This window comes from Talaromyces marneffei, chromosome 2 (genome assembly GCF_009556855.1).
Source record: "Talaromyces marneffei chromosome 2, complete sequence".
NCBI lineage: Eukaryota > Fungi > Ascomycota > Eurotiomycetes > Eurotiales > Trichocomaceae > Talaromyces > Talaromyces marneffei.
Genome location: NC_072349.1, coordinates 2,495,870 through 2,514,490, shown reverse-complemented (window position 1 = coordinate 2,514,490; position 18,621 = coordinate 2,495,870). Strand labels below are relative to the sequence as shown.

At 48.0% G+C, this 18,621-nt stretch overlaps 7 protein-coding genes across 7 annotated transcripts; 2 read left to right on the top strand and 5 right to left on the bottom strand.

Moving 5' to 3' along the window:
- Positions 1-330: 330 nt before the first annotated feature.
- EYB26_003272 (uncharacterized protein) lies at positions 331-3,300 on the bottom strand (the record flags this gene model as incomplete). The annotated part of the gene is made up of 1 exon (XM_054262573.1): positions 331-3,300. The coding sequence occupies one exon, from the start codon at positions 3,298-3,300 to the stop codon at positions 331-333; it is 2,970 nt and encodes a 989-aa protein (XP_054118548.1).
- Positions 3,301-4,037: 737 nt separating this feature from the next.
- Positions 4,038-5,518, bottom strand: EYB26_003271 (uncharacterized protein; the record flags this gene model as incomplete). Its single annotated transcript, XM_054262572.1, has 4 exons — positions 4,038-4,259; positions 4,311-4,761; positions 4,824-5,156; positions 5,223-5,518. 4 exons carry the CDS (start codon positions 5,516-5,518, stop codon positions 4,038-4,040), a joined length of 1,302 nt encoding a protein of 433 aa, XP_054118547.1.
- A 403-nt stretch (positions 5,519-5,921) lies between these two features.
- Positions 5,922-6,557, top strand: EYB26_003270 (uncharacterized protein; the record flags this gene model as incomplete). The annotated part of the gene is made up of 5 exons (XM_054262571.1): positions 5,922-5,982; positions 6,052-6,122; positions 6,192-6,316; positions 6,373-6,433; positions 6,492-6,557. 5 exons carry the CDS (start codon positions 5,922-5,924, stop codon positions 6,555-6,557), a joined length of 384 nt encoding a protein of 127 aa, XP_054118546.1.
- Positions 6,558-6,872: 315 nt separating this feature from the next.
- On the bottom strand, positions 6,873-8,607 carry EYB26_003269 (uncharacterized protein; the record flags this gene model as incomplete). Its single annotated transcript, XM_054262570.1, has 4 exons — positions 6,873-7,083; positions 7,134-7,716; positions 7,763-8,500; positions 8,577-8,607. 4 exons carry the CDS (start codon positions 8,605-8,607, stop codon positions 6,873-6,875), a joined length of 1,563 nt encoding a protein of 520 aa, XP_054118545.1.
- A 588-nt stretch (positions 8,608-9,195) lies between these two features.
- EYB26_003268 (uncharacterized protein) lies at positions 9,196-9,828 on the top strand (the record flags this gene model as incomplete). Its single annotated transcript, XM_054262569.1, has 1 exon — positions 9,196-9,828. The coding sequence occupies one exon, from the start codon at positions 9,196-9,198 to the stop codon at positions 9,826-9,828; it is 633 nt and encodes a 210-aa protein (XP_054118544.1).
- Positions 9,829-10,401: 573 nt separating this feature from the next.
- EYB26_003267 (uncharacterized protein) lies at positions 10,402-11,939 on the bottom strand (the record flags this gene model as incomplete). The annotated part of the gene is made up of 3 exons (XM_054262568.1): positions 10,402-11,730; positions 11,783-11,833; positions 11,904-11,939. The coding sequence occupies 3 exons, from the start codon at positions 11,937-11,939 to the stop codon at positions 10,402-10,404; spliced, it is 1,416 nt and encodes a 471-aa protein (XP_054118543.1).
- A 1,010-nt stretch (positions 11,940-12,949) lies between these two features.
- On the bottom strand, positions 12,950-17,659 carry EYB26_003266 (uncharacterized protein; the record flags this gene model as incomplete). Its single annotated transcript, XM_054262567.1, has 4 exons — positions 12,950-13,240; positions 13,299-15,779; positions 15,829-17,352; positions 17,438-17,659. 4 exons carry the CDS (start codon positions 17,657-17,659, stop codon positions 12,950-12,952), a joined length of 4,518 nt encoding a protein of 1,505 aa, XP_054118542.1.
- Positions 17,660-18,621: the final 962 nt, after the last annotated feature.

Genomic DNA, 18,621 nt, shown 5'->3' with positions numbered 1-18,621 from the left:
TTCGGTATGACTATTATGTATTGTCGTACTGTCTTGTGACTTGTCTATCAAGTCGTGAGATAATAAGAGAAGTGGGATGATTCGTCATAGCGCAGAATAAAAAATGGGAGAAGAACTGCGGGGCCGATGTACACGCTGACATATTACCCTAACCCTACTCCATGTTAAGCATGGTTGGTTTATGACAGTAGATTCAATAGACCGCGATTGATATCATTCTTGACTCATTATAATGCATCAAATATGGCATAACTAAATCATAAACCAAATCATTCATATAAAAACAAAAAACAAAAACCCAATTGCAATGCACTCAATCTGAGGGTTAAGTTAGCTACTAACAGACTCACTAATAACCCTCTCATACACCAACCCATGACACGTCCAATCCACATCCCGCACCTTGCCCAACTCGTCAACTAATTTCCCGACTTCGTTGACAAATTCTGGCATGCCCGCTGCGGCGAGGGATTGGCTTGCTGTCGTTGTTGCGCGAACGCGTTCACTGGCACTTGCCGCGCTCAGTCGAGACAAGACATGGGCGCGGAGACGGGATAGGATGAGTCGGGCGACTGGGTCCGTGAAGGAGGAGGATGTGCTGGTAGGACTTTCCGTTCCGGTAGATGTCGATCCGGATGAGGCGGATGATGAAGAAGAAATATGTCCAGAGACATATTCAACAGAGGGCATTTGAGAGCTTAGTGGATTGTCAACCGAGGTAGTAGCCATCGCGACCGGGCTCAAGACCCGTCTCATCATCGACAATAGCTGCGATCGCGCAGCAGCTGGCATCGGCCGGGTAGACTCAATAATCGACTGGATTCTCTCCGGCTTGATTTCGGTAAAATCAAGAGACAAAATACGATCCGCTTCTGCTTTCCATTGTGATCGTGAATCTCGCTTCAGTAAATTCTTCGCAGTAAGGAGAATGGCTGCCGTTGCCGCAATCTTGAATGCAGTCATGTGGAGCTTTTCCAATCGTGCGTTATCCAGTTCTAGAGTTTCTGGGACCAGATCTGATGGAACCGGAGCATTATTGAGGACAATATCAACTAGCCCTTGTGCATAAACCTTGGCTGCTGGAGGCTGTACTTGACGCCGCTCTGCAATTTCCGGATCTCGGCGTTTCATCTCATCAACGACAAGATTGTGGTTCTTTTGCCAGAACCGCTTTGTTCTTTCAAGTTTGATAGTACCATCTTCTAAACCTTTCTGGAACGTCCTCTGCTCATAACCTGGTGCTTCTTGAATAAGCTGAGGAGCTGCCACCTGGATCATAAAATTGGTATGGTCCAAAGATAACAAGTCAATAATGCCCATCAACCTAGACAATCGATCAATGGGATCACCAGACTTGTTTTCAGCAAATGCCTTGACTTCCGGGTCTCGGAAAGGCGCACAAAGCTGAGGAAGTATGCGGCTCATAAAGTCAAAGAACGAATCGTACGAGAATGTGCCAGCCTCGCATTGATTCTCAATTAACTTGGGGTCGAGCGCCTCACTGATCAAAACATGCAGAGAATTTCCAGCTCGCAAGGACCTCAAAAGTCGGTCCTGTATAACAGTGGCCATTGCGACTATCCACTTTGTCCCGAGGCCAGCATCCACGTCACTCCTCATCATGTCGGTCATGTGTTTCATAATCTGCTGACGAGGTTCGGTATACTGGCCTTGTTCAATCCTGAACTCTCGGTTGATCAATAGTTCATGGACGAGTACTCGATTTTCAGGTAAAGCTGTCAAGGCCTTTGTGAAGCTTTCATGAGGTGATAGTCTCTGCTTGTCTAGTTCGTGTAGCACGGCGCTCTCAACATTATTGAAGGTTTCACTGATTGGAGACGAAACACTGTCGGCGTGAGCATCGGCATTAGTCGAAACCCCTGCAGACCGAGGAATCGACTGCTTAGACGACTTTAAGTGCTTCTTCTCTCTCTTAGCCTTTCTAAGAGCTTGCTTGACCATGTCCAGAGCCTTATCAGGACCTGCAAGTCGTTTCAATCTGGCCAAAAGCATAATTTGATTTGTTCGAATGCCTTGATAGTATTCGTCAGCAGCACCTCCTGCTCGATCTTCTTTTACAGTCTGCCAAATAAGCTCCAACTCAACGAATTGAGCTAGCATGATCTCAATCAACACGGTAGAGTCGTGAGTTTTCCAAGCATGAAAAGCCGAGAAAAAGACACTGTATGCTTCTCGGAGAACCTGAAGCTCACTCGACATGGAAGTGATGGGCTGATGTTTCAAAAGCCGTTTCGTAATCTGTTCAAACGATATGACCAAGTCGCGGGCTTTCTCAATCAAGTCCTGTTCTTGCTCGCCATCGCCGGTCATCACCGAGGACGGATGAGACAGAATCAAGTAGCTGCTCAAAAACGTCCGCACAGCGCCTCGCTCGCCCATTTCTCCGCCTTCCATATCCTGCAATCCGCAAAGACGAAGCACCTGGGCCATCGTTTCCAAAACACTCTCCTGTGAAAGAAGAGAACTCACGTCATCAAATGACATGTTACGAATTTTCTGCTGGGACAAATCCAAAGACCGAAATGACTCCATAACTCTTCGTGCAACATGATTCTTCCAAGCGTTCTGAACGATCCGCGCCGCAGCATCCCGCGTCAACGAATTAAGCACTGTCTTCACCATCTTGCTCTCTTCCCCGGCAGGAAGACTAGCCGTCCGTGGCCTCCGGTGCGTCTGCTGATACTGTAGCCGTCGCTTTTCGGCCTCGGCAAACTTCTCCGCCATTTCCAATCGAAGACGAGCGTACTTTGCAGCTTTCAGTTCACGAGTCTCTTCCGCTTTCTTCTTGGCTCGCCGGACTTCATCTTCACATTTAGCAGTAATTTCAGCCAGCAGTCGTTCGCGAGCCTGTTGCGCAGCCAGTGCCCGCTCTTCTCGTTGCAAGTTCCGTGTCGCAGCTTTCGCGACGGCTGCCCGGAGTCGTACTTTCTCAGCGTGAGCGGCGCGGTCGGCTAGGCGTGCTTTGCGAGATTCGAGAATAGAGGCACGGCGGAGATGCTGCGCAAGGTGGTCGCTTTGGGGGCCGCCGTGCGCAGAGGTATTCGAGTGGTGCGAGTGAATCGACGAGACCGAGCTCCGGCGAGAGAGCTTATCGGATGCGCGACGAGCGCTGGCGGATCGTCGATAGAATCGAGCCGCGATGTGAGGGGGGAGGGTGAGGATCTGTTTCTCGTCGTCGGAGGTGAGCATCTCTATATCTGCCGGATCGATGATGTTTGCGGATGACGGTGCATCTGCATCTGGCAGATGAATTTCAAGATCGGAGTTGCGTCGAATCATGGTCGCATGATATGGGTGCATGAAGTGTATATCCTCAACCGGGTATATAATCCAGCAAGTTTATAAAGAACGTAAGAATGACCAGCTGAATATGAAGGAGGATGACATTTGTTTCTAATGTCAGAACTGGGATTGCCTAGAGATCCGTGCTTGTTTCGGATGCAAACGTGACGAGTAATCAAGAGATTAGTTCAGATGATAGTGGAACGTGAAAGAAGGCCGAGAGTGGCGCAATTCAATAGTGTCTCGTGAAATGCTGAGTAATGCTGCTAAGCTGGGGCCTAGCTTGAAATCAGCTAGTAGATGGACTAGATAATCCAGTCTGTCCAGCAAGGAGAAAAGAATGAAGTCTGAAGGATGGGAGAGAGAGATCAGAAGAGGGGGAGTGAGTAATCAAGGTCACTGTCGCTCACTTATCGCGCCTTCCGCAGTCAGAACCAAACGTCAGCGGAAGGCCGCTTGCATCGTACACTAGGCCTGATTTAGTTTAGCTTACGAAGTACAGATCTAATGATCTATAGACAACAACACTAAGACTTCCAAGATTGTTGACCATGTATCGCTGTAATTCAGTATGTAAAATAGTTTCAAAGGTTGGAGGAGAAGATATAATCAATTGAGAACGCCTGCCCGAGGCCAACAGAACGTGTGTATAAAGAGAACTCCAAATCTTTGAACGTGTAATGTCGTAACTATACTGAAGACAAGAGGCGTGGCCAAAAGAAACAGACATAAAATCATGAACCTTCACTACCAAACTGCTGCGTCCACTCGGCATTCCGCTCCAAGTCCTCTCTGCTAACAGTCGGTCGTGAATTTCGAATAGCTTTGATAAAATCTTTCAATACAAGTGGTGGCTCCAGGAGTTTTTCGGATTCGACTTCCATCCAGTTCATTTCCATTGCGCCGTTGTCACCAGGTGAGCAGGGGGTGAGCTTCTCTTCGCCGTCGACGAGGACCTAGTCCTGTTAGTCGCATAATTTAGGACAGATAGAAGAGGGACAGCATACCTTTTTGTAATGTGTAGCAGTCTGAATCTTCCGAATGGGCTGCATCAACGCATCCTGCACCGCTATGCTAATATCACTACCGGAATACTCTGCACTAATCTCGGCCAAATGCCTGTAATCGGCCTGCGTCAACTGACACGGCGTGGAGCCCACGGCCAGCATGAACATTTTCATTCGTGCATTGATATCCGGCAAACTGATGTGAATTCTTCGCTGGAATCGTCGTCGAATAGCAGCATCCAACTGCCAAGGGATGTTTGTAGCACCCAAGATCAAAACGCCTCTTGAATCCTTGCCGACACCGTCCATTTGCACGAGGAGTTCGGTCTTGATACGTCGAGATGCTTCGGATTCGCCTTCTCCACGCGGCCCACACAGAGCGTCAACTTCGTCGATGAAGATGATAGCCGGTTTATTCTCTCGGGCCATATTGAATAATTGCTTGACGAGTCTAACCATGTCAGCTAGTCTCACGAGACTTCACGACACCAAATAAGGTGGGAAAAAACCTACCTTTCACTCTCACCCATCCATTTCGAAACCAAATCACTACTACTAACGCTGAAAAATGTACTGTTTGCCTCCGTCGCAACAGCCTTTGCAAGATACGACTTTCCCGTTCCAGGAGGTCCATACAGCAATATACCTTTCCACGGCTGCCGCTTGCCCGTGAATAAATGAGGGAACTTTATCGGTAATATAACGGCCTCCTTTAACGCTTCTTTTGCATTCTCCAGGCCGGCGACATCTTCCCATCGCACGTTGGGTTTTTCGGAAAGAATGGCTCCTTGTAACGCGCCTCGTAACTTTTTGGCCTCTGCATCTTCGCCATCTTCGTCTTCTTTCCTATACCCCAATAACAGTAGTCAGCAATACACATCCATCTCGGCGACAAAAAGAGGAGAAACGCACCCCTTCCCACTCCCATTCGCTACTTTCCCATTCGCGCCCACCGCACTCGGTTTCTTCTTGTTATCTGCATTCGCCAAATGATTCTTCAGCTTCTCTGCGCGGTCCATATATTCCCCTGTCTTGGCTCGAATCATTTCCTTTGATTTTGGGTTCTTTTCCCACTTGAGGGCGAGCATGAACAGCTCTAACGCGGCGTAGTAGCCTTGATAAGCCTTTTCGTATTCGCCGGCATTGTCGTGTTCGATGGCTTTTTTGACGGTATCGATGGCTCGACCGAGGAAATCGGTGTTACTCATTGTGTTTTAAATAGTCGTGTCGTTTGGTTTGGGGATGTGGTGAAAGGCTTCAGGTCAGAGAGTTGGAGATGGATGTTCGCCTGGAGTGGGGTTGCCAGCTCCAAACGCACACGAGTATTCGAGGCACAACGCTGTGAACGAAATAAAAAGAGCAATTGAGAGACACTCCCTAAAAATGTGTGGAAAGTCCTGAGAGTTGTCGAAGAGTAGAGGATCAATAAGTGCAAAGTAGAGAGTCGAAGAGGGTGTGTTTGTTTAGAAAGTTGCATGCCTGCCGCCATTCGGGATGGACCCGACTTACTTAGGTAGTCTGGCCGGTTGACGTACCTAGATAGCCTCCTAACTCTTTTTTATCATCCCCGCTAATCCTTCTGCATCCAACATCCCAGCATATAAAACCAAAATGGAGCAAGCACAAAAGGCGCTACAGGCGCTGTCAGAAGAATATCAGAATCTTCAAGCTGGTAATCCCCCAACTGTCAATTTAATTGAATCAAAATGGAAGGGGGAATGCTAAGACGGAGGGTTTGCAGAACTAGAAACAATCATCCTAGCACGACAGAAGCTCGAATCACAGCAACAAGAGAACCAGGCCGTGCAGCAGGCAAGCCAATCCTTTCAAACCCGAACCTATCTCTACCAAAACGGTTATGCTAATGTAAAACAAAAACAGGAATTTGCATCCCTGGACGATGACTCAAACATCTACAAACTCGTCGGGCCCGTGCTTCTAAAGCAGGAAAAGTCCGAAGCCGTCATGGCTGTTGATGGTCGCTTGGAGTTTATTGAGAAGGAGATGTTCGTCTTCTTTTTTTTCCCCTACTTGGTGGGATGCAGGGACTGACGCATGACAGAAAACGGATAGAGGGCCAGATTCAGGAGATTAATAATAAGAGTGATAAGAAGAGGACAGAGGTGAGTTTTTTCCTTCTTACATCATATTTAGAGGGGTATAACTAATTAAGATATAAAGATTATTCAGTTGCAGTCGCAGGTTCAGCAGCAGCAGCCTGCTGCTGCTGGTGCTGTTGCTGCTTGAGGTGGTGGGTAAGATGGGAAACATTAGCAATTCAGATATCAAAATAAAAGCTCCGTACTGAATTCATGAATGATGCATTCATTTTTCCCGTCATAGGTTTACTAGTAGATTTGATCTATAAGGATGGGAGCTGATAGTAAGTACGTAAGAAATCTTACTCACAGTACGAAAGATGAAAGAGGCAACTAGCACAAGAAATTTATTTATCTATTTTATCGCAGATTTTATAGCGATATCATCGTTATATCGTATTAAACAAGAAAACAGGAAAGAACAGGAAAGCGAGAGATCATTTCGAATGCAGGATGGAACTGCCTAGGACTTGACCAAAAGACTGTGGCAGGTCATCTCTTCGGGCTGTTCGATACCCATAGCTTCCAAAATTGTAGGTGCGACATCTCCAAGAACGCCCCCTTCCTTCTTCAAGCTCCAGCCTTCAGGGGCATTGGCCATGACGAATGGAACTTTGTTTAAAGTGTGAGAGGTCTTGGGTTTGCGCTCCTCGTTGAGCATTTCTTCGGCGTTACTGTAAACAGTTAGTTATATATATTCATATATGGTATAAGAAAGACTTACCCATGGTCGGCAGTAATGAACAGAATGTAGCCATGCTTTTTGCACGCTTCATAGATATGGCCAATAGCCCTATCAGTCTCGGCCACACCCTGAATAGCAGCCTCATATACACCGGTATGGCCAACCATATCTGGAGGCGCAAAATTGTTCATGACAAGTCCAAATTTCTCTTCAGCAATACGCTCAGCGACTCTTTCTCCAACAGCCCACGCACTCATCTTGGGTTGCAAGTCATAAGTTGCAACTCTGGGCGATGGGATCATGTCACGCTCTTCGCCGGGGAATTGTTTCTCGATTCCTCCGTTGAAGAAGAATGTGACGTGCGCGTATTTTTCGGTTTCGGCGATGTGGCTCTGGCTGATATTCTGCTTTCCGAGCCATTCAGCAAGGACGTTGCCCATGTGTTGAGGGGGGAAGGCAACGGGGAAGGGGTAGTCGGACTTGTATTGGGTCATGGTGGTAATTTGAATGTTCTTGGGGTAGGGGAAGTCGGGTATGGGAGAGCGATCGTAGCCTCCAAGCAATTGAGTGATCTCGCGGACACGGTCTGATCGGTAGTTGAAGAAGAAAAGGGTGTCGTCATCTATCCAGATTAGTCTATCTTCATGACCATGCTGGAATGGACCTACCATGAACACGGTTCTCCTTGCCACCAACAATGATAGGCTTCAAGAACTCATCATTCTCGCCCTTGGCGTAGCGCTCTTCAATAGTCTTGACAGGGTCGGTGCTGGCCTCTCCCTCTCCAGTGATAATACCCCTCATACCAATCTCAACGCGATCCCAGCGTTTATCACGGTCCATAACGTAGTAACGACCAACAACAGTGCCGACTTCACCAATACCGAGTTCCTTGGTCTTATCCAACAATTCCTGCATATATCTGGCGGCACTCTTGGGGTCGGTATCACGACCATCACCAAAGAAGTGAATAATAACCTTGGGCACACCCATATCCTTGGCAACCTGGAGAAGACCGTACAAATGCTTGTTTTGCGAGTGCACACCACCATCAGAGACCAATCCCAACAAGTGAAGACGTCCATTGCCATCCACGGCACGCTGGAATGATTTGCGAATGTTTTCGACTTCGCCCAATTTGCCGTTCTTCAAGGTCAGGTCGATACGAACGCTGTCCTGCCAGACGACACGACCAGCACCGATGTTGAGATGGCCGACTTCACTGTTGCCCATGAGGCCTTCGGGGAGACCGACTGCCAGAGACGAGGCATCGAGCTCTGTGTATCCTTGCGCAGTCTTGGACTTGGGGTCGGCAAAGGATGACATGACAGGAGTCTCTGCAGCGGCGATCGCGTCTCCCTCTGGTGGAGAGTTGGGGCCAGCGATGCCCCAACCGTCAATGACGACTATAACATACTGTTAGCTTTTGAGAGCCGATTGGGGACCTTGGAGAAACCAAATAGCAATCAGACAAAAACCTACTCAATGCAACTTTTTGGTCTACCTTGGCCATGGTGGGGTATTGTATAGTAGAATGAGACCAAGATCTATAATGTATCTTCTTGAAGCTTGAACACGATGATCAAAAAAGGAGTAGAATTGATAGCATTCAATTGATAGAGTCAACAGAGAAAGAAAGAAAGAAAAAAAAAAAAAAAAAAAAGAGGCATCAGACCGAGGGGCGTCATCGAGGGGCATTCAGACCGAATCCCGTTTCGGAACCGGTCGACGTCAGCGATGCCTGACTTTTAAGGAATCAACATTCTTTCCTATTTCGAGCTCTTTTAGCTTGGATACCTCACCTTCCTATTTAGAAGACCTGGAACAGTTTACGACTAACATAGCATTCAACTCTCTCATTTGATTTTGTGGCGGAAAGTACTCACTCACGGACCGACACTGGCATCATTCATATCTCTTATCCCTCTGTTTACAGCCAGTCTCGGATTAACATCTCGCGAATGCGCAATCCATAGCAAACGGCCAAGGCCCAGCAAAACTAGTCTCGAGTCTTTCGATACACAACAATCCGAAGCATATCCCTCCTACATCCCTTAAACTCCCGGCTCCATTCTCGTCCATCCCCAAGGCCCAGTTCACTATGGCCTCCAGATCACCGGTTTCCGCCGCATCGCAACAGCAAAAGATCTCGTCCACACCCGACGTAGCTCCGACATCTCCGCAAGTAACACTACCGGCACCAAAAACAACACCACAAGCAGTCCCATTCCCGCCTCCGCAAACCTTTGATTTCCTACCGCCTTTACACGCGCTAGTACTACGTTTATTGTCGTCGACGAATACGCCTACTATTGGTGCAGCGGCGGCGGGGGCCAGTCAATCCACCATCGGCGGGAATGCCTCGGTTGGAGTCGCAAGTCAAACGGAGGCAGGCTCACAGTCACAACAAAAACAATCTCAACCTCAACCAAAACCTGCGTCACAACAACCGCTCGGTGGAGCCACCGACTCCGCAACACCATCATCCAACCTCCCACCCCTCGAAGCAAAAGATCTCTTGACAGCCGCAAGCGCGATTCGGATACGTATTCAAAAGGCGCGTGCTGTTGTGCAGGGTTTGTCGGATGTGGAGAGGACGACTGAGGAGCAGGATGATGAGATTGAGGAGTTGCAGGAGAGGATTGCCAGTTTGAGGGGTGTTGTTGCTGATTTTGGAAGGAGGGCGGGTGCGCAGCACACTCTAGAGGATGATAAGATGGATGTTGGTGTTTGATCTGTGTCGATCGATTACGCTCACGAAAACAAACCAAACAAATCAAGAATTGAAGCATGCGATAGCGCTGGGGTAATATAGCTCAGGAAGCTCATTCCCCCTCTGAAGATGATACGTCATCTCCTCTCGAGAACAATCAACCAAGTAAAAGCTCCTACAAGAGCGCCCTTCTATCTACGCGATAGACAGCTACGGACGGCTTTGGAGAAAAAAACGGTCAATTCCTATATCAACAATCTGAGCCGTCAATAAACAAGCTCAATAAGGAATCATTACGCCGGATGCAATCTAAACTTGTTGAAGTTTATCAAACTGTTGAAGAGAGGTGGCATCCTAGCATATGCACAACAAATAGAAAGAAGCAAAATTCAGATACCCAAGGTATTGTAGACAAAAGAAATAATCATTATCAGGTTTATCCTTTTCTTTAACCCCAGGACATAAAAATGTTAAATAAAGAGTCGGAATAATTCATCAGGTTGAGCTTTTTCATCAAAACATCACACGCTTTATAAAGTCAAATATCATCATAGTAACACAGAGCAAGTCTTTGCTTCCCGGTTTAGTAATTATTTAAACTGGGAGAGGGAAGGTGCTGGCCCAAGCAGAAATCTCCTTACGCAGATTGAGAATCTCAGGGATAGTCTCGCTGGAAGCCTTGGCCTTGAAATCCTTGAGCTTGTTAGCCTCCTTGGGCAAACTAGCCTGGATGCTCTTGCTGATCTTGATGGCCTGGTCAATGTATCCAACAACACGCTTGAAGTCCTCCTCTCCAAGACCACGGGTAGTCATGGCAGGGGCACCGACACGGATACCACCGGGGCTGAGAGCGGATTTGTCGCCGGGCACGGCGTTCTTGTTGCATGCAATGTTGATCTGTTCCAAGACGGTTTCAACGCGGGCACCGTCAATGCCATTGGGGCGCAAGTCGACGAGGACCATGTGACTGTCGGTGCCGTCGGCGACGAGCTTGTATCCGTACTCCTTGAAAGCAACCTCGAGAGCCTTGGCGTTCTTGATGGTTTGTTCCTGGTATTGACGGAATTCGGGGGTGGAAGCTTGCTTGAGGGCGACGGCCAAAGCGGTGATGGTGTGGTTGTGAGGACCGCCCTGGTGACCGGGGAAAACGGAGAAGTTGATGGGTCCTTCGAGATCGTAGAGGATCTCCTTGCCGGTCTTGGGGTCGGTGCTACGCACACCCTTGCGGAAGAAGATCATGGCACCACGGGGTCCACGGAGGGACTTGTGGGTGGTGGTGGTAACAACATCGGCGTACTCAAAGGGAGAAGGAATAACGCCGGCAGCAATGAGACCGGAAATGTGAGCCATGTCGACAACCAAGTAGGCACCAACGGAGTCGGCGATCTTGCGCATACGAGCGTAGTCGATCAAGCGGCAGTAGGCGGAGGTACCAGCAACAAGGATCTTGGGGCGGTACAATTGAGCGTTGGCCTCCAAGGTGTCGTAGTCGATGATACCGGTCTCGGAGTTGACGCGGTAAGGGAAGGTCTCAAAGTAGGTAGAGACAGCGGAGATCTTGCGCTGGGGGGTCTGGTATCCGTGACTCAAGTGACCGCCATGAGGCAAATCGAGACCCATCAAACGGTCATGAGGCTTCATGAGAGCCTGGTAGACCTGCAAGTTGGCAGGCGAACCGGAAAGAGTCTGGACATTGACACCCCACTTCTCGGGATCGAGGTTGAAGACCTTCAAGGCACGGGCCTGGCAGGTCAATTCGACGGCATCAATGTGCTGGTTGCCACCATAGTAGCGAGCTCCGGGGTATCCCTCAGAGTACTTGTTGGACATTGGGGTGCCGAGGGCATCGAAGACGGCGCGAGAGGTGACGTTCTCAGAGGCAATGAGAAGGATGGACTCGCGTTGGCGCTGGATTTCTTTTTTCTATACGATAGTCAGTCGCCATCTTTTCCAATTGCAGGGTGATTCGACTTACGATGATCTCAGCAATCTCAGGATCAAAGTCCGCAAGGTGGACTTCCATCAACTATTGAAGCTGTCAGTCACTGCCCAATCCGTTTCCGTATCGCCTCCACGAGCGTTCAATGCAGACATACCTCCTTGTGGGACTCAGACAGAGCGTAGGTAGCCATTGCGTCAGAATTTATTTTCAGGTATTAACCTCAATAAAAAAAAAACAATGAAAATAGATGATTGATAAAATTGAGGAAGAGAAAAAGTGAGAGAAATAAATCACGAGGTCCTCAAAAGCTTAAGTAGGAATTTTTCCAGTTTCTTAGTATCGCCTCTTGGAAATGGATTGCTCCTACTGGACGAAAGCACGCAAGAGAAAAAAAATGCCCATGTGACGAGCGCCGGTGACTTATGGCTGTTCTGTATTTACGTGTTTTGGGCGATTAATTACCGGGGCTGGTTAATATGGTTATCGCATATTAAATCGAGCGTGAAATCGATAAATTACATACGGTACATACAATACATAACGAGGGCGAGAGCTGTTTTCGGAGTCCGACAGCTTCTTTCCGGTAAGTTGTTAGGACGATTCGTAGCCCGTGGACAACTCATTGCGCTTGGTGTAACAATCATTAGACGGTTATTTCCCTCGGTATTCAAATGAATATTATTTCGAAATAGTTATTCTATGCGTCTTATTCTCAGAAGAACACTGGATGGTAGACAGATTTTTTGACTGTATCGATGGTATTTTATCCGCCCCGCTGGCCGATAACCCCCCGCCAAAGCTCCATATCGGGAATAGCGTTGTTGGCTGTGGACGACATCGGAGAGCTGTCATTACCCTAACCCTACAGCCCCTTTTGACTTGAAGAACATACACATGGATCTGTCTGTCTACACAGTAGATATGGTGGGAACAATAAACCTGACTCGAAGAAGAAATTATCAAAATGCATTAATATCATAACATCATCAATCAACTCGCAACAAAGCACTGAGGCACTCTATTTAGAAAAATGTCCGTTCGTGAGATGGTTATGTGGTATATAAAATGGATGAGGAGAGAAACGTAACGCATCATGATAATAAGAAGCCACAAGGACAAATGTCAACATTAGAAAATGTAGGTAGGTAATGTAAGTTTCATTAATCGTCATTGTTCGAATATGAAAGTCGAAGAACCGGTTTATCTATTTGCGAGTGTGGGTGAAGATGCCGGCGAATAAGTGAAATTCTTCTGGTAGAATAGATTCTCATTCTTGAGGAGCTCGGGATCAGCGTAGTCATCCACGAAAGTCCAAGATTCTTCGCCTTCCATGTCTTCTGGTTCTTCGCCTTCTTCAGTTGCCGGATTCTCTCCAGTTGCCGAGGCGGGACTGAGTGGCGTTGCAGATAGTGAAGCTCGTTGGCAGGTTAGCGTTGTCGCGTATTCTAGGTCTCGATAGATTGCTTGAATGGCGTTGCCGACTCCGTCTTCCTGTACTATAGGTTAGAAAATGCTCATAATGTTCGTTCTGGATGGAAAAGAAACCCACTTTACGGATCTGTTCACCAAGGAGCTTAGCCTTCAAGATCATTCGCTCACTATGCGTCGCTTCCCAGAGTGCTCGCGAAAACACGCCCACATTGAGCTTCTTCATACAGATACCGACTCCCAAATCCTCAATCCGAGACCCAAAAAAGAACTGGTCCCCAAAGAATGGTTTGATGATCGTTGGAACACCGGCACGGAGACTAGCACCAGTTGTGCCGGCACCTCCATGATGCACGGCCGCATCAATCTGAGTAAAAAGCCAATCATGCGGTGCAGACTGAATCTGATGAATCTCTGCAGGAAGTGGAACCTCGGAACGAGTGCTCTTCGGATCGCCTAGACGATCTGACCAGCCCTTGGACAGGATGCAGCGAACATCCGCTTTCTGGACTGATTCGACTATTGTGCGAGTCAAGGCAGCAGGATCCGAAACAACAATCGATCCAAAGCCAATGTAAACAATCTTCTTGCCATCTTCGCGTGTCTTTTTGATGAAGTTGACAAGTTCTGTTGGAGGAGTCCAGCTTGAAGCTTCATTCAAGAACCAATAACCTGTGACTCGAATCCAGTCGGGATAATCCAGAGGAGGCGGAACAACCGATGGCGAGTAATTGTACAGGAATGGCACTTTGTTAGCCTGCATCTTATCGAGGGTTGTGCCTCGAAGACCTAGCTCCATCTTTCGCCATCTATTCACCTGTCCGGATATAGCCCGCCAAAACACGTTGTCAAACATCACGTATGTTATGTAATTGTAAGCGCCACCCATTTTGTGCTCAGGGACAGCAAATGCGTGTGGGTAAGCTCGAGTACGTGACCACGGCATCGTGAAACCACGGAAATATGGAATCCGAAGAGCCTCGGCGATATGAATTCCAGCCATTGCACTAGGAGATTCGATCAGAACATCACTGTCTTGACAAGCATTCCACGCCGAAGTCAAAAGATCGTCGATCCACCCTCGGAACTTGGAAGAAGCTTCCTTCAAGAACGAATAAGTGAACATTCCGTTTTCGACACATATCCTCATCAATTCGGCTGGATCACCCTCTACAGGTGCGAAATCAATACCGTGCTGCCGGACCCATGGCTCAAATTCAGCATGGGTTGCAATTTTTGGCCGGTGGCCCTCTGCGAGTAATCCTTTGCAAAGACCGATGTAAGGTTGCACATCTCCTCGAGAACCAATGGTCAAACATGTGATGCGCAATGACTCCGTGGGTTTGAAGTTCACAATTGAAGCGCGAGGGTCATCAAATATCGGATGCACTTCTTGCGAATCCTCTATCTGAGGTGCCTGCGTCGCTTCTTGTAGTAGCTGCTGTTCAGCCTTTGCAGCATCTGCCTCGTCTTTGTCCTTCTGGGCTAGTATGCTAGATTGCGCAAGGAATCGTACCGACTCGAGCCTATGATGTAGCGTTACTGCACAGTCATCACGAGAGTCTGCAGTATTAAATTCAAAAAAGAGTTCCTCGTGACCGCGAATAATAAGAACAAGGCCTTGATAACCGAATCGAAAGCCTTTCTCCTTCTCAACATTTTCGATATCCTTGATAGGTAGAATCATTTTCGTCCGTGTTCCAGGCAGCAAACTTCTAAAGCAGAATTTGCTATTTCCTATGTAGATTTTACCGTAAAGGGGCAGAACCCGGTGAAGATACCCATAATAAGTGGCCTGAAGCTTCTCAGTGGGCGGGAGCGCGAAGTGCGCCCGGAAACGGTCGCCATAAGTACCGCTTGTCTCTGCATCTTCGCCATCGAAGTATTGTTCCAAAGCTGGATCTTCACCCTCGGCATAATGCTTTCCTCCACCGATCCACATACCAGATACTTTCTCAATATATCCCATAGATTCAGTTGCCAGCAGGCTGCTCATTTGCCGAGACCGGCTTTTCAGGTATTCTGCAAACCCAGCTGCCCGTTGGAGAGGATATGTTCCGGCTTTCACAAGTTCGTGGATTGTTGGAGCGGAAGCTACGTAGGATTTGCGTTCAATTGAAGCATTTTGTTCTGGGACTCTAGAAACTTCTTTCCCTGTCTTCTTGGTGGGCTCAGCCAATACCTTTCGAGCGGGATGTTCAAACGACACACCCTCAAGCGAAGTATTAGGACGCAGACTATGAATTGTGGGCGAGTTGAAAACATCGTCACGTGTCAAGATCTGGCTAGCAGTGACGATGGTGTCCGGGTGTGATTGCAGGCTAAGTGAAGACTCTGTCTGGCCTATAGACTGTACAAAAGAATCAGATTCGTGATTCTGGTCAGAAGTCTCACTCTTTTGAGCTGAACTAGATTCAAGATTTGCGTCTGGTTTCTCCGAAGCCGAGGAATCTGCTCGTTGGCGGTAGCTTTCACTGACTACTTCGTTCAACACTTGGGTAGCCGCAGGATCTTGGGCTATCCTTCGTGCTGTTGAGTCGTTAATCAAGCCTTTGAGTACCTCGAATGCATCTTGTCCAAAGTTAAAGAACGAGAAGAAATGCTATAACATTATAAGTGAAAGGCTCATCATAAGGGAAAAGAAAACATACCTCATCAATCGCATAGGTCTCGTATATGTCCACTACCCTAATTTTGAATGTCTGAGCCAAGTCCATCATAGGACTCTCCTCTATGTCTATCACGTCCTCCAATGGCAGAGATATCTTGACTCGTCCGCCTTCGTTTTGTGAACGGAAGATAACTTTCTGCAAAGCCTTCACCCACTCATTGGCGCTGGATGCACTATCCGCCCGAAAGAAGTATGACCGCTGATCTGTGGTCACAGTAAAGTCACGAGTGTCCTTGCCCTTCTCCTTATCCGCAAGCGATGCGCTGATGCCATATCGCAAGTCAATATGGCCGCTTGGAAAGTATAGTTTGGAGGGATCCTCATAGTAGGAAAACACGTCGCCTTTCAAGGAAAACCAGTAGCGCTTGTACCGTGGGTTTTTGCGACCGCGCTTACTCAACTGGCCAGACTTGACAGCTACGTTTGACTTTTGCGGAAGATAGGCATAAAAGCAGATATGTCCTTCGGTGATATACATATATCCTTGCAGCGCAACATTCTGCATAAGCCAGCAGGGGTACTCTCCGATGACTGGCTCTGGATTTTCGAAGCCGAAAATTTCTTTCAGTCGGATAGGCAGCAGGAATTTTGACTTTTGCTCGTCACTTTGTTTGTCGTCCGCCTCTTTTTCGGCCTGTGCATGCTCTTCAGTTGACAGCGCTGCGGGGTCGAATCGGGTTTGGGCTTCAATCATCCGGCTCAAAATAGGCGCTGTACGAGGAGTAGTCTTGCTCGTTTCTTGCGCTGGTTGCGATTCATCCTGTGGACTCTGAGCTGCCTGGGTGACTTGATCAGGCTTGCCCTCTTTATCATTTCGCTTAGGAACTATGCTTGGTATTGATCGTAGAAGCCTATTACCCGATCCCGTCCTCCGATGACTGTTAACAGAGCTTGTGGATGGTTTCCTTGAAGGTCGCGCTTCTTGTCCAGCCTCCTCCGGTATGACCTGCGATGATGAAAGTTCTTTGCCGGTTCTGTTTGATAACCTCCCGACGAGTCGTCTGTGCAATGGATCAGGTCGCTTTTTTCCTTCCGAGTCCTCGCCGTCGCTGTCACTAGATTCATCGAATCGAGAATGAAAATCGGATCTCGAACCGGCGGCCGCAATCAGGGAGAACACAGATTGGTGCATGTACGATATATCCCTACCCGCAAGGTTTTTAGGTGGCGCCGTGAAATCTTCTTGTTCATCATCGTTGTTTTTGAGACGATCCGGTACGTTGTTTGAGGAGAGGCGATGGAGGGATTTGGAGAGCGAGCGGATTCTATGAGAAACCCGCTTCTTCTCAGAATCGTCGTGAGAAGCCATGGTTGCGGTTGACCGAAACGAGCGACTTTGAAGAGAAGAATTTTGTGACTGCAATGTTGAAGGCTTATGCGGTACCCAACTGAGATTCGTTCGCGTTAAAAGGCAGGCGTTGTGATGCTTTTTCGGCTCAAGTGAGTTACCAAGGACGGGGCGATCGCATGAAAGAATGAAACCGAATGCTACTTTGTTTAACGACTGCCAAGAAAGAAGGAGATAATTAGCCCTCAATGGCGATTCATGTTTTGGATCCAAAATGAGTGGACGGTCAAGGGCTACCTACAAGTAACTGTCCTAGGCAATGATCAGGCAAGGACCGTTCACGATCCCGAGCAACGATCAGCCAGCAGCTGTTGTCACGAGTGTGGAGGCCATGATACACGCTAGTTCTGTGGATTCTCTGTGCAGAAGAAATATATAAGCGCCCTTCTTTGGGAAACAGCAATAATTTTTTAACCGTTGGCGATGCGTTGTCGAGCAGCGAGAGGTAACACCGGATGCACATGACAGTCGAGCGTATCAGGCGGCGGGCAGCAGCCAATCAGGAGCGACACATGTGAGGCTAAGCATCAGCATTGCCAATCACATGTCAGGCTGCCACTTATGTCAGCAATCGATAAGGGATCGTTGCCTGAGCACTGACGTAGTTTTCCCCAGCTCCTTTACACAGTTTATCCCATCAGTTCATGTCGCCATCAAAATGTATCTTGGTTCTCCGGCTTGCGGTCAGGTGGTAGGGTTTGGCGGCGATGGGGAAATGGCGAAGATCACAAAGGGAACAAAATCTCTTCATGAAGTTGAAGAAAAACAAGCTATTTTCCGGGCAACTTTTATCTAGGACGAACGAATGTAGTAGGTGAATCATACTTTTGGAGACTGTCGAGAGGAGGACTATGGAGTTGATTTCGAATCGAAATCGACTATGCATGAATCTTTCATGCCAAAATGCTTCGTTGATTATGGTCATTGTAGTTCCAGAGAGTAACCAGCCAGAGATATATTTCCAGTGACCTGCACGCCAATGACTTCCATTCCGCTGCCAACCTCAGTAAGCAGCTTTCCTTCTCCAGCCGCCATCGAGCCCCGTTCAATCTCTCGGACCGTTCTGGCCGGTAGCAAGAAGCCAATATATCCAGGGATTTGTTGATCTTGCTGGATAAACATTGTTGCTGCTGATAGTCCTGCACCGCCAAACTTCCGCTGCACGGATGCATCGATGCATTGATCGCTGGGTGCACAACTTTAGCGTCAAACGTTATTCAAACCACCTGCGACTGCTAAGTCACATCCCAACTTACACTTAAGCAATCCCAGCTAGGGAGTTAGATGAGCGTGATATAGAACTATCTGGTCTAGGTATCGTTGAACGTAGATGTGAGTGGTCAGCCCGAGTTTTGTGCTGTAGCCTTTGTCTTCAAACTCCAGTACCGATGATTCAATCTTTTCTTCCCTTCTATCTTGGAGATC